General features: G+C 49.6%; 1 protein-coding gene across 2 annotated transcripts in view; it reads right to left on the bottom strand.

Moving 5' to 3' along the window:
* The window catches only part of ZDHHC14 (zDHHC palmitoyltransferase 14), a 296,791-nt gene that overhangs the window by 19,855 nt on the left and 262,278 nt on the right, over positions 1–14,658 (bottom strand). For both annotated transcript variants that reach the window (XM_055433246.2, XM_055433247.2), the window contains exons 6-7: positions 3,105–3,207; positions 1,744–1,853 (exon numbers count right to left, since the gene is read on the bottom strand). In XM_055433246.2, the coding sequence (XP_055289221.1) occupies positions 1,744–1,853; positions 3,105–3,207 (213 nt within the window). The remainder of the gene's footprint in view (positions 1–1,743; positions 1,854–3,104; positions 3,208–14,658) is intronic.

Here is a 14,658-nt window from a genome sequence, read left to right as displayed (position 1 = left end):
CTCCCACATTGCAGGCAGATTCTTTACCAGCTGAGCCACAAGGGAAGTCCAAGAATACTGGAGTGGGTAGCCTATCCCTTTTCCAGGGGATCTTCCTGACCCAGGAATCGAACCAGGGTCTCCTGCATTGCAGGTGAATTCTTTACCAACTGAGCTATCAGGGAAGCCCAAAGTGGAGACAAACCAGTGGCTTTGTGGTTTCTCTCCATTTACGCAGTTAGAGGTCAAAAGAGAGGAAGGCTTGGAAACTCACCCTAGAAACCTGGAAAACGTGCTCAGTAAATATTGTTGGATTGTTTGGCTAATCAGTTGGAAATAGTCTATAAACATGGGTGTAACTCACAAAAAGTCTAGAGCTGACTGTGTTCTGCATAGTTCTGACTTGGAGGCAGCAGGTACTAGCTAACACACATGGGTTCCGATGTCAGATGCCTAGGTCTGGGTCCTGACGAGGCAGCACTTACGAGCTGTGTGATCTTGGGCGTGTTATTTAACTTCTCTGTGCTTCGGTTTCCTCTTCCATATAATGCGATGTAATAGTACCTCCTAAGTACAGAAGGGCTTCCCAGGTGGTGCTAGTGATAAAGAACCTGCCTGCCAATGCAGGAGACTTAAGAGACGCCGCTTGAATCCCTGGGTTGGGAAGATCCCCTAGAGAAGGAAATGGCAACCAACTGTAGTATTCTTGCCTGGAGAATCCCATGGACAGAGGAGCCTGGAGGGTTATAGGGTTGCAAAGAGTCAGACACAACTGAAGTGATTTAGCACGTAAGTACAGAGTGAGGTTTTAAAAGTTCATCCATGTAAAGCACTTAGAACAGAGTGTAATGCTATTCTGCAAACGTCAGCCACAGCCATTATTAATATGACTGCTGTCTCACCATCACCAGAGTCTCAGCTCCTTCAGGCCACACGGATCGCTCCCTCTGAACTATTCTAGCATGTCTTTCTGTACGACTCAGCTCTCACCACTTACCTCTACAGACTTTCTAATCACTTCCTCCACTGTGTCCCGGGTCCCTCTCTACAGCCCCCTGAGCATCACAGACATTCAACATCTTCTAGTAATTCATGGCGGGGGGGGGAGTCCTGTGCCTCAGTTTCCCTATTTTGATCCTGAGGCGATTTTCCCAAACGACACAAATTCAGTGGAATTATGGAATTATGTTATGCCGAGCATGAAACAATACGCACAACACAAGTCACATCTCTATTTCTTTAAGGTCGTGTCTCCATAGCATGAGCAGAGAGCTGACCGGGCTGGTGGTCTCCACAGCGGCCGCCTGAGGCCTCTGCTAACACACAAGGCTGTGCACTTCCCTGGGTTGACCCTGATGCTGGGAAAGATTGAAGGCAGGAGGAGAAGGGGACGACAGAGGACGAGATGGCTGGATGGCACCGCCGACGCAGTGGACACAGTGAAAGTGAAAGTCGCTCAGTCGTGTCCGACTCTTTGCGACCCCATGGATTATACAGTCCATGGGATTCTCCAGAACAGAACACTGGAGTGGGTAGCCTTTCCCTTCTCCAGGGGAATCTTCCCAACCCAGGGACTGAACCCAGATCTCCCGCATTCGAGGTGGATTCTTTACCAGCTGAGCCATCAGGGAAGCACATAAATTTGAGCAAGCTCTGGGGGATGGTGAAGGACAGGGAAGCCCGGAGTGCTGAAGTCCATGGGGGTCGCAAAGAGCCGGACACGACCGAGCGACTGAACAGCAACAAGTGCTGTCTGAGTCTCACCTTGGAGAGACTGGTCCGCACAGCGCGACGCAGCAGTTTGTGAAGATGTTTCCGTAGCTGTAGGGGTTGTAATTTTCTTTACCTCTTTTATTTGACCAAGATCCTTTGATCTGAAAGAAAAGGACAGTGAGTGACACAGTCTGCCTCGCACCAATGCCCCAGGCTGGGTCAATCGGACCATGAGAAGTCTATAAAGAATGCGAACGTCCTCACTCGTTTCTTCAGCTGGAGAAACCGAGGTACTTTTCCCAAGGACAACTGGCATTTACTCTAAACTTGGAAATAACCCCAAACAGCAGGTCAGACCAGGGGGAGAAGTAGCATTCTCTGGGGAAAAAAATCTCTTATTTCCACAACCTGGTACTTAAAGGCCTGTTCACATAAGCCAGTGAAGATCTTTTTTTTTTAAACACCATCTTTAAAGTCTTTACTGAATTTGTTACAATAGTGCTTCTGTTTTATGTTTTGGTTTTTTTGGCCATGAGGTTTATGGGATCTCAGCTCCCTGAGCAGGGTTCAAACCCTCATCCCTTGCACTGGAAGGTGAAGTCCTAGCCACTGGACCACCAGGGATGTCCCACCAGTGGAGGCTGTTTTTGTATCACATTTAGTGTGATAAATAGTAATGGAATTAAGTGGGTAATGTGCCTCCTCCAATTGCCCATTGATAGCCTGGATTCAGCTCCTAAATACTCCTGCAGAGTATTTCTGATGTTCTTAGTTACCAACCACAAGTAACAGTCTTAACAGTCTCTGAACTCATGCATCTCATCAGCACTGATTTTTCAAGTCTTTAAGGCAACCTGACTAATTCTGAGACATTTAGTTCACGTACTGACAGAGACTTCTGTCAGAATCAAATATTCAGAGCAGAAGGGACCAGGGTCATGACAAAACATTTTCCAACATTAGGTTTTCTGGTTTTATATCTCCTCCCTGTCATCATTAAATACAGGCAGATAATCCTAGACAAAAGGTTAAATTTTGGGTCGGGGCAGTCGCCTCCCAAAATATAATGGAATCATTGTCTGCGAGATGCCAGCCTGCACTGTCTCTCTTCGTGGGGCAGGGCGGCAAGTCGCTCTCAAAACGCTGCAAAGGAACAGAGCAGAAGCCCACCTCAGGCCTTAGGATTAAGGGTCAGCCAGATGGTCTGAGTCTCCAAGTGGTGAAGTCAGGACAAGGTCATGGTTTGTGACAGAGACATTGGAGGTGGGTGTTGGACATGCTTCTCCCGCAGGCTCTTAGCTCCCAGGGACTCATATCTGGAACGGGAACTCGGAAGACCTGGCCGCCCCCACCTCTCCGTTCTCTATTTCCCACCAAAGAACACGCCCGGGCCCCACCCCTCAGGAACTTACGTCTTCATTCGTGGTCTGGTTGGAACTTATCAGGTACGTGTGGAAACCCGAGAGCCCCACGATGGACCAGACGGAGAAGAAGCAGACCACGGCCTCCAGCACAGTACCCGGAGTCAAGGAGGTGAACTGGCAGAACCGTGACATTTTCAGGGCCCCAGGGGAGCCGGGTGAATGAGATTTGGACAGGAGCCACCCGCAGGCCCTCACTCAGGCCCTGGCATCCATCTAGCCTGGCATCGGTGGTCTCCCAGTCAGGGAAGACCCTCTGGGGCAGGCACAAGGCCCCATCCTCCTTCATGGTGCAGCATTTATGCTCAGCAGGGGATTGGCGGGCTCGCTGAACAGACCTTGTTCCTTTCTCACAGCTGGTAGTTCCTGACTGTCCTCCCCGCCTGACCTTGGCACCTTCCTCGTGACCCACCGCGCAGCCACAGGCAGTGGCAGCAAAACCAGGGAGCACTCTGGTTGGCGTGGGCAGCGGCCCAGGTCTTTGCTGAATGGACTTAATATTGAATCTCACTTCAATTGCCGCTTCTACCCCCTTGGCTTCTGAAAACTGGGTTGGAGCACTGACAAGTTTCTCTGCTGACCTGATCTGAGGCTGTGACAGCCACTGCAGGGCTGACCGCAGGCAACTGGAACCCAGGCAGAGTTTATCTTCCTGGCTGTCTCCCTCCCTGGATGGCCCTTCACCCCACGGGATGCCTACTCCCATTGTGGATGGGTTTCTGACCCTGCGGGAGCATTTCTCAGTGTGGCATCAGGGTGAGTTGGATTTTTTCTTAGGGGACCTTAGCCCAGCCCCTCAGCCAACCCTGACACATAGGGCTGTCCTCAGCTATTTGACAGGCAACTAGGAAACCTGGATCCACACCAGACATTGAGTGATGGGGAGCTGTGAGTTCCATCAGTTTAGTTCAGTTCAGTTCAGTCGCTCAGTCGTGTCTGACTCTTTGCGATCCCATGAATCACAGCACGCCAGGCCTCCCTGTCCATCACCAACTCCTGGAGTTCACTCAAACTCATGTCCATCAAGTTGGTGATGCCATCCAGCCATCTCACTCTCTGTTGTCCCCTTCTCCTCCTGCCCCTGTGAGTTCCATAAGATACGCTAAAACCAAAGGAAAAAAAAAAGCCTGGCATTCTTCAACAGATGAGATAAATCAACCAAGAGTGTGGCCGTCTGAAAAGAGTAGAGAATTTTTCTGTCCCACAAATATTGATAAGATTCTATTTACAAGATACAGATGGATCTCAGGGAAAAAAATTGTCAGAGGTCTGGGAGTTTAAATATACATCATGCATTTGCCATTGATAAATGACAGGCCAGAGAAAGTAAAATACTTGTGCTTTCCTCATGCTTCCAAGGATGGAAGTTATAGATCATGCTGTAATATATCACCATTGATTTTTTTCAGGTTTGGATATAACTTCTCTTGGACCAGAGAAATGAATATATCAGCCAAGGCAATGCCACCATCTGCCATGTCATGATTAACAAATGCCACTGTCCGGCTGCATATGAAACAGGAGGCGTGAATGGTCTCCCGCCTGTTGACTGACATTCAACATCAGAATAAACCACTGGGTCTGCTCTTGGAAAAGTGGAAAGATGCTTTGCTTTTCTAAGGTTTAAATTTCTAGAAACTGCAAGGTCTCAGAAGAGTCCTACTCAGAAATTAAAAGGACATTTCAAGAGAACGATGCCCAGCTGGCCAAGGTGCCAACAGCGTGAGCAGTGGGGGTCTTACAGATCCAACACGTGGTGCGCCAGGGGTCCCACGCAGTCCTCCAGAGGAAGGAGGTGAATGGGATGGAGGAGGAGCCGCATATCCCAAGAAGAGGAAGTCTATGGTGGATTCTGGAAAAGTGGGTTAGTACAGAGAGGTAGGGAGGATCGGAGTGGGAAGAGAGAGATGGAGAGAAGCAGGCCCCTGCTACCAGCCTGGGCAACACTTCGATTTCTGCCAGGGTTACCCAGGGAGACAAACGGTTATGGCAGAGGTCTCGCTGCACATGGGGACACGGGGACGGTGACTCAGATAGCAAAGATGATCCTTCTCAACTGCCTGCCCGCAGGTCAGGGCTCACAGATGCCCCTCCTCCCAGCCGCATCTCCCCACCCAAAAGGGCACAGATAGGGGGAGGCAGCAACACGGGAGCCCTGCCCGCACCGGCTGGCAGGCAGAGGCGAAGTGGAGCCCAGGGCAACAGACGAGGAAGCCTGAGTCAGGAGAACTGGGTGGTGGGAAAGAAGCTGACACTGGCGATGAGCTTGCGCAGGCTGGGAGGGAAAAGCAAGAGGGCAGAGAGGCCAAAGAGGAAGCGACAAACGGGATGCAAACAGCGTAGGAACGAGAGTGAAGAATGAACCGAAAGATTTATTTACTGAATCACACACGAAGAGCCAAGAATGGCGCCCCACTCCAGTCTTCTTGCCTGGAGAATTCCACGGATGTAAGAGTCTGGCGAGCTGCAGTCCGTGGGATTGCAGAGTCGGAAACTACTGAGCGACTAACACACACACGTACACACACACACACGGAGGAGTCTGGCGAGCTGCAGTCCATGGGATTGCAGAGTAGGAAACTACTGAGCGACTAACACACACACGTACACACACACACACACGGAGGAGTCTGGCGAGCTGCAGTCCACGGGATTGCAGAGTCGGAAACTACTGAGCGACTAACACACACACGTACACACACACACACACGGAGGAGTCTGGCGAGCTGCAGTCCACGGGATTGCAGAGTAGGAAACTACTGAGCGACTAACACACACACGTACACACACACACACACACAGAGCCCATCTACTGTCTCAAAAATACTTATGCGTCATGAACAGTTCACAATCCAGGCAGAACAATGGGCCTGTCAAAACATATGCAATATCCATCCATGAACATATGCAAGCTGGCATGTGAAGGTAGAGGGGGGTCATAGCATCTAGCGTGGCTACTGCTTGCTTCGCAGCTGCTGTTCCTTTTGCAATGCCACTGACGCGATTATCTCCAAAAGGAGGCATTGTTACCAGCAGACGCGGCGTTTTAAAGGTTCATAGCCGCCCCTCCTCCCACAAATACACAGTGTTCTATATTAATATCTCACGTGCTTTGGAAACATTTTATAAATAACAGAATGCAGCTCCACTGTTAGCTCACAGCCGGGTCAAAACGACACGGATTCCAGGTAGGATGCGAGATGCAGCCCCCTCTGACTCCCCACCGACAGCCGCCCCGTCACCCACAGGACGTCTGGAGGGACAGTCACCACCATTCCTAACAATGCTGGCATCACTGGCTGTGTGTCAGGCCCTGTTCCAAAGGCTTCACAGGGAATAACTCACTCAATCCTGAGAGCAACGCAGTGAGAAGTCTGATTCCCACTGGACCCGTAGGGAAACCGAGGCAGGAAGCAGTTACGTAATTTGCATAGGAAACAGCAGAGCAGGGATTTGAACCTTGAAAGTGTGGAAGGCCGGGTCCTTTCCTGATTCTTGCTGAGGGACAGGCAGCTCTAGGCTGTTCCCAACCTCGGCTGGGGGAGATGGGGACCCTCTTCATCAGGGATTCTCGAACCCATGGCACCTTAAAGACTGCATCCCCCTCAAATTCACTCTCAGACTGAATATCTGAAGAACGCATCCTCTCACTGACCCAACAGCTTCATGTTGAAAATATCTACACCATAATAAGATTAAGAAACATAAATTCTGCTTTAATATATCAAAATCCATTTACTGATTTAAAAAAAAAAAGACATGAGTGGAAATAGGCCAACAGCAGTAGGAGCCAATTTAATAAGCAGCTGGATGTTTACTGCCTCAAAGATGTTTCAAAGCACAGCAGTTACCTCTGCCAGCCTTCATGTGTCTTCCCCAGCCCCCAAGAAGACAAGAGCCTCCTTCGTGGCCAAGAGTATGGCTTCAAATGACCCTTGACCCCAGGTCAACCTGCTGCATGCCAAAGTGCTCGCTAGATGGCTAGGGAATTGGAAAAGACTAAAAATGCCAGTGGGTGGGTGTACCTCCTCGAGTTTCCACATGATCCTAGAAATGCCTGCTCTGTGCCTTTCGGGGCACCCAGCCCTGCACTCAGGACAGTGGGGGAAGGTAAGCTCCCCACCCTCAGGGAATAGGGGTCTGCTTGCCCGTGGGAAGGTAAGCAAGAAGAGACGGCCTGGCAAAGATGCAGAAATATTGCCAGGCAGAATAGTGAGGGCACCTCAGTATTTGGGGAATTGTAAAAGGTGAGAGGTCATGGAACCAAAGGTTTTAAACCTTCATTTCAGTTCAGTTCAGTCGCTCAGTCATGTCTGACTCTTTGAGACCCCATGGGTTTCAGCACACCAGGCCTCCCTGTTCATCACCAACTCCCGGAGCTTACTCAAACTCATGTCCACTGAGATGGTCATGCCATCCAACCATTTCATCCTTTGTCATCCCCTTCTCCTCCTGCCTTCACTGTTTCCCAGCATCAGGGTCTTTTCCAATGAGTCATTCTTTACATCAGGTGGCCAAAGTGTTGGAGTTAAGCTTCAGCATCAGTCCTTCCAAAGAATATTCAGGACTGATTTCCTTTAGGATGGACTGGTTGGATCTCCTTGCAGTCCAAAGGACTCTCAAGAGTCTTCTCCAACACCACAGTTCAGAAGCATCAATTCTTTGGCATTCAGCTTTCTTTATGGTCCAACTCTCACATCCATACATGACTACTGGAAAAACCATAGCTTTGACTAGACAGACCTTTGTTGGCAAAGTAAAAAAAAGTTCACACAGACACATTTTTTTTCTTAAAATTTCAGGAGGCTTAAAAACGCCCCTGATGCCTCTCCATGGATAGTCATGAACTCTAAGTAAAGATGTCCTGATTTATTCTAATTCTTTCATTTGACAAAATACTTATTTGTAAAATGAAGAGCTAAGGCCCAGAGAAGTCAAGCCACTTATAAAAACTCAGACAGCGATTCATGGTAGAACAGAACATGGTCTCCAGACCTGCAGGAGAGAAAAAGCTTCCTGAGGCCCCAGGCCATGGAGCGTCACACGACAGGCCCTGACTCTGAGGCCTCAGAGCTCCGACAGCACGGCTGAGGCTGCCCATGACATCACACCTTGTTCACCAGTCCCAGAGTCTCAGCACCGCCCCGGGGGAAGAACTTGTCTCTGCTAACATGTCATCGCCCAGCTCCCCACATCCCAGCCGCCAGGCTGGCCACGGGATTTTTTTTTTGCCAAGTGCCAAATCCAGATAACAGTTTATTTTGAAAAGTCTGTATTTCATGTGAATTTCCTCACTGACCAAAATTCCCAGATTCCAGAACGGCCAGGGAATGCTTGCCTTGGACCCCTTCCGCTCTGAGCACCCTTTCCATGTGTGACCGGGGTGCCGCTCGGTGCCAGGGGGCCTTTCTCGGTGGGCACTGGCCACCCACCCTTAGGTTTTCCTGCATCTTTTTCTGCTTCAGGTCTCTGTCTGAGGCTCTGATGCTTAACATACAAGAAACAGATGGGATGCGTAATCTTTTCGTCCTTTAGTTTTTCTCAAAATGATAGTAAGAAAGGCCATGCTCACTTACAGGAAGGGCTTTGATGGATGAGCAGATATCAACAATAGACCCCTTTGTTCTCCAGGTGAAATGTCTACATCAGCCTCTAATGCTTTTAGATATTTAGGTTCAGGAACTTGTCCGCCTATTCTTCTCATCAATTAGGTGACTCTCTAATCCTTAGAGATAAGCTTGTGTTCCTGTCACTTGAGGGCCCGTCACTGAGTCTGGGGTTGGGGGTGCTGGCTTTCTGATGATTTACACGACAGACACACTGAAGATCAAGTTACCGGGACCCTTCAGACTGGATCACTGGGCCATCGTCTTTCAATCTTTCCAATCCTTTCTCCTAAATGCTTATATAGAGGTGCGTAAAAGTGAAAGTGAAGTCACTCAGTCATGTCCGACTCCTTGAGACCCCATGGACTGCAACCCACCAGGCTCCTTCATCCATGAGATTCTCTAGGCAAGAATACTGGAGTGGGTTGCCATTTCCTTCTCCATAGAGGTACGTAGTGGTCCCCAGTTAATCTATGAAGTTGCTATAACGCCAGTCAAATTTCCAACTGGAACTTTTTAAATGGAATTTGACATACTGATTCGAAAATTCATCAGGAAGAGAAAACATACAAGAATAGGTAAGGAATTTTGGGGAAAAAAAAATCCGGGAGGTGGGAGCAGGAGAAGACCTTTCTAGCAAACAAAACAAGGTGAGAACAGAGTAAACAGGCTGTGAACACACAGGGCAAAGATGGCATTTCAAATTAGAGGTGAAAGAATAGACCAGTGGTTCTCAAATTGGGACCCGTGGACTGCTAGAGTCCCCAAGTTCCTTTCAGGGGACCCTCCAGATCAAAAGTATTTTCCTACTATCACCAAAACATTGTTTCCCAGCCTGACTCTCACGCTACCACGTGGTGGCTTCTTCTGGAGGCTGCCTGTTGCAAGATGATGGCCTCACCCCTCTTATGCATTTCTGTGTTTTTTAAAAAATTTCTGTGTTTTTTCCTTTTTGCTGAGCAGCCTGTGGGATCCTAGTTTCCCAACCAAGGACTGAACAGGGGGAACGCAGCAATGAAAGCGCAGAGTCCTAAGTACCTGACCAACAGGGGATTCCCTCCAATTTCTCAGTTTTAATTTCAAACATGATGAAATAGGCATAATCCACATGAACAGAAGCTCTCCAGGTCCTCAGTAATTTTTAAGAGTGTAAAAGAATTCCGAGACTATCAAGTTTGACAACTGCTAGAACCACTAGCAAGCAGTATTGAGACACTTCACTAAACATTCGGGAAAAATGAAGTTAGAACTTTAGCTCACCACCTCCCCGACACACACAAAATTATATCACAGATAAGTTACTATGCCAGACTTAAGAAGCAAAATAGGAAGGTATTAGAAGAAAATGAAGGAAATATTTGCATCATTTTGGGGGTGAGGATATATGGCACAAAACCTAGAAGCCATGTTGTTGTTTGGCTACTAAGTCATGTCTGACTCTTTGCAACCCAGTGAACTGTAGCCCACCATGCTCTTGGGTCCGTGGGATCCTCCAGGCAAGAATACTGGAGTGGATCGCCATGCCCTCCTCCAGGGATCTTCCCAACCCAGGGATCGAGCTCAAGTCCCTGCACTGGCAGGTGGGTTCTTTGCCACTGAGCCACCAGGGAAGCCCAGGAGCCATGTAGGATGAGATTTATAGAACAGAATTTGTTAATAAATTATACTTTCTGTTTAAAAAGTTAAGTTAAAAGGTAAGTGACAAGTTGGGAGAAAAATATTGGAAAAAGCTAGTTATAAAATTATTACTGAGAATATACAAAAAATGTTAACATGAAAAGAACAAACAACCCAACCGAAAAGCGTTCAAAGAGTTTGAACTGGCACTGAGGTGAGAAAAAGGGTCAACAATCATGGAAATATGTGCAAGCTGATTATTATCCAGAAAATGGAAATTAAAACAATGATTTTTTCCCTCCCCATCAAATTGGCAAAAATCACGGTTCTGATGAGACTGTCACCAACGTGGGTGAAGGTGGGGAGAAATGGAGCGTAAGTTGGTACACTCTCTTTAGGGGACAATATTCCCTGATGGCTCAGTCGTTTAAGAATCTGCCTGCAGTACAGGAGACCCAGGTTCGATCCCTGGGTCAGGAAGATCCCCTGGAGAGGGAAATAGCAACCCACTCCAGTACTCTTACTTGGAAAAATCCCAAGGACTGAGAAGCCTGGCGGGCCCCAGTCCATGGAGTTGCAAAGAGTTGGACACGACGGAGCGACTAAACCACCACCACCATCAGTACTGAAGCTAACTCTCAGTTAGCTTCTAACTCTAGGAGAAGGCGATGGCACCCCATCCCAGTGTTCTTGCTTGGAAAATCCCAGGGACGGGGGAGCCTGGTGGACTGCCGTCTATGGGGTTGCACAGAGTCGGATACGACTGAAGCGACTCAGCAGCAGCAGCTTCTAACTCAGTGACTCTACATCTAGGTGTCAATCTAGAGAAATACTAACACTTGTGCACAAAGAGATAATACAAGAAAAAACACTACCTCATTTTCTGAGTAGTGAAAAAAAAAAAGTCTAAATAGCCATTCACAGAAGAACACACTATGGTTCATCTATACTCTGGAATTCTATTAAACCGTTGAAAGAAGAATGGCATCTCTGTGTTGACATGCCTTCGGAAAATATTTGAAAATCAAACTGCAGAACACTTCAAAGGGTATGTATGATTCCCTTTAGGTAAAGCAGTTCCCCCCATCTGCTGTGTGTGAAGGCACACGTACAGTATATGTATTCGAACTCTGAGAAGATCGTATGGAAAGACTCACAAAACCCCACAAGGACTCTACAGAATGATGGGGGGTCAAGGGCAAAACTTCCTTTTTATCCTGACGATTAAAATTCATTCTGTGAGAATATGTTCCTGTATCAGTTGGGTGATTTCAAAAACCCAAAACTTCACGCCCCCTCCGTGATCTTCAGAGACATAATCTGTGCTTCTTCACAGAACTCCCTCCATCTGCCTGGTCAGGGCAGCAGGGGAGAGTCTCAGTTCCCTGGGTGGAGGGGGCCAGGCTCTAGTTCTGGAAATGCTGCTGAGCCTAAATGGGGGTCATTAATCTCCCCGAGAGATCCTGCTGTGAGACCTCAGGCACCTGTTCTATCTTTTCCGGGACCCCCTGAGCATCATCAGACCCTAGGATGGGTGGGCCCTGAGAGCTGGGTGAGTGAAGACCTGCCCTGCCTTCAAAGGTCCGTCTAGTCAAAGCTATGGTTTTTCCAGTAGTCATGTATGGATGTGAGAGTTGGATCATAAAGAAAGCTGAGCACCAAAGAATTGATGCTTTTGAACTGTGGTGTTGGAGAAGACTCTTGAGAGTCCCTTGGACAGCAGGGAGATCCAACCAGTCCATCCTAAAGGAGATCAGTCCTGGGTGTTCATTGGAAGGACTGATGCTGAAGCTGAAACTCCAATACTCTGGCCACCTGATGCAAAGAACTGACTCATTGGAAAAGATCCTGTAGCTGGGAAAGATTGAGGGCAGGAGGAAAAGGGGACAACAGAGGATGAGATGGTTGGATGGCATCACCGACTCAATGGACATGAGTTTGAGTGAACTCCAGAAGTTGGTGATGGACAGGGAAGCCTGGAGTGCTGCAGTCCATGAAGTCGCAAAGAGTCGGACACAACAGCGACTGAACTGAACTGTCCTGCCTTCATGAATATTCCATTGGCCCCAGGTGCCCCCTTTCTGACAGCCTCTGGGCCAACTCCAAGCCTTCTACCAAATTCCACTAAAATAGAATGATGCCCATCAGGCCATGGGTGCCTGTCTGACAGTGCTGTGAAACGAGTGCAATCTGGGCCCCCAGTCAGGGCTCAGCTATCACGGTGCCCTCCCCCAACCCCACCGTGTGTGTGTGTGTGTGTCTATGTGTGTGAGTGTATGTCCATCTGTAAGAGCATCTGGGTGCTGACACTATTAGGGCTCCCAGTGACCTCCTAGGTAACCGTGCTGAGTGAAGGAGTGAACCCAAGCCCGGCTCCAGCCCTAAGAACAGCCTCCTGCCTCCCCTACTCACCCCACACTCATCCCGGTTAGAACTGCACCTTCCCAGCCCTGTGCACACGCTACCTGCACCTGCGGAAGCCTCTTGACTTCCCTGCAGGAGGTGCAGGCTCCTTCCGGAACTGCCCCCTCCTCCGGGCACACTGAAGACTTACTCTGCTTTTCAGAAACCAGAGTCAGAGCTCAGATCTTGGCATCCGCAGATGTCCATTGAGAAGAATGAGTCGCCCTGCCGCCCATGGCTGCTCTGGCCTCTGGTCGATGTGCTTCGAAGCTCAGGGCTGCTGGATTGTTCTAGACTTCATACCCTGGCAGGTATTGCACATGGTGGGTGCTCAGTACAGTGACCGTGAAGGAAGCAGATACAGGGACGGCCTCCTTGGCCGGACCCGCCTGGCTGGGGGCTGAAGACGGCGGCCCCGGAGGAGATTCTCCTTTCATCTCTTCCCCAGGGGAGGTGGGGAAGGGGGCGCTGAAAGTCCGGGCAGCCGCGCATGCCTGTGCTCCTCTGATGCAGAGACCAAAGGGAGAAAACGGTCACAGGGAGCCAGGACAGGCAACGGGAGGTGGGGCAGGAGGAGCAAGAGGAGGACGGCGGATGCTCCAGGCTGGACGTGCTCCTGCCAAGGGGGATTCTGGTGGTCCTAACCTCCGCACTGGCAGGGCAAGAGGCAGCCAGGGAAGGGCCTGTGCGGTGCCGGCCAACGAGCCAGAGCCAGGCATTCTCGCCCCAGCCACTGATGACGCTCCGTCTCTCCTTGCCCCTGCTTCTCAGCTGCATCCCCCACCGCCTCCTCTCGGGCTTTGCGCCGCGCTGGAACCAGACCCCACCCCCGGACACCGGGCTCGCTTCCTGAACAAGCTGGCTGATGCTCTTCTCCCAAAGGCCTGGCTGGTTCCACGTGGACCCGATGACAAGCTTTTAGTTTATCCACGCTCCCATCATTCATAGCAGTATTTTTCGAGTCCCGGCTACTTCGCCATTTTGGTTTCTAATCTGTCTCACTTCATCAACGAGGCTGTTTTGAGTTGGATATTTTGCAGATGACATCCACAGTGAGAAACCTTTGCCTGGTTTGTACCATGGTCAGGAGATCAGACCGGAGGCTACTGAAGTGTTTTAAATTCTTGCCTGAGATCACTTCTGCAGGGGTCACTTGCAAGGGCTGCCCTGGACACTCCTGGGTTTGGGCAATTTAGCTGGAAAACCTCCTCTTGTTTAAGAACTCGGTGCTTTGCAGATTCTTGTTCACACACAGACTCCATGTCTGGTGACGACACGCCGTGGGCAGTGCTGCTGTCATCGGAAGATGGCTTTTGTGAGTGTGAAACTTCACACATCAGTCTCACCCATCATAAATCAACCACCTCAAAAGAGACTCCCAAACTCCTAGCGCCTCAGCGGAGGGAGGGAGCTAGAGCGACTGAGTTTAACCTCTATCTGATGCTGGAATCTCCCCCTGATCAGCAGGATGCATCCTCTTTTTGAGGACCTCTGTCCCTGTGACCTGTCTTCCCCAGGCCATGCCATTCCTGAGCAGCCCTGGTGGTTCACGCACCTTTCTCTGCACTAAAAGCTGCCCTTAGAAGCTTCCACCCAGCCACCTCCAGGCCGCTTCCAAAGTCATACAGATGACTGGAGGAACAGCAGGAGCCAGAAATACTGAACAAGCAACCTGAGGGGCTCCAGTCTTACTAATTACACATGTTGTTCAGTCGCTCAGTCGTGTCCGACTCTTTGTGACCCCAGGGACTGCAGCCTGCCAGGCTCCTCTGTCCATGGGATTCTCCAGGCAAGATTACTAGAGTGGATTGCCATGCCCTCCTCCAGGGGATCTTCCTGACCCGGGATTGATCCACGTCTCCTGTATTGGCAGGCATGTCTTTACTGCTGAGCCACAAGGGAAGACAGTTATCCCTCAG

The sequence above is a fragment of the Moschus berezovskii genome, chromosome 10 (assembly GCF_049115385.1).
Source record: "Moschus berezovskii isolate FMDL1 chromosome 10, NW_MosBer_1.0, whole genome shotgun sequence".
Taxonomy (NCBI): domain Eukaryota; kingdom Metazoa; phylum Chordata; class Mammalia; order Artiodactyla; family Moschidae; genus Moschus; species Moschus berezovskii.
The sequence above is the reverse complement of the archived record's forward strand: the minus strand, read 5'-3'. Positions and strand labels throughout refer to the sequence as shown.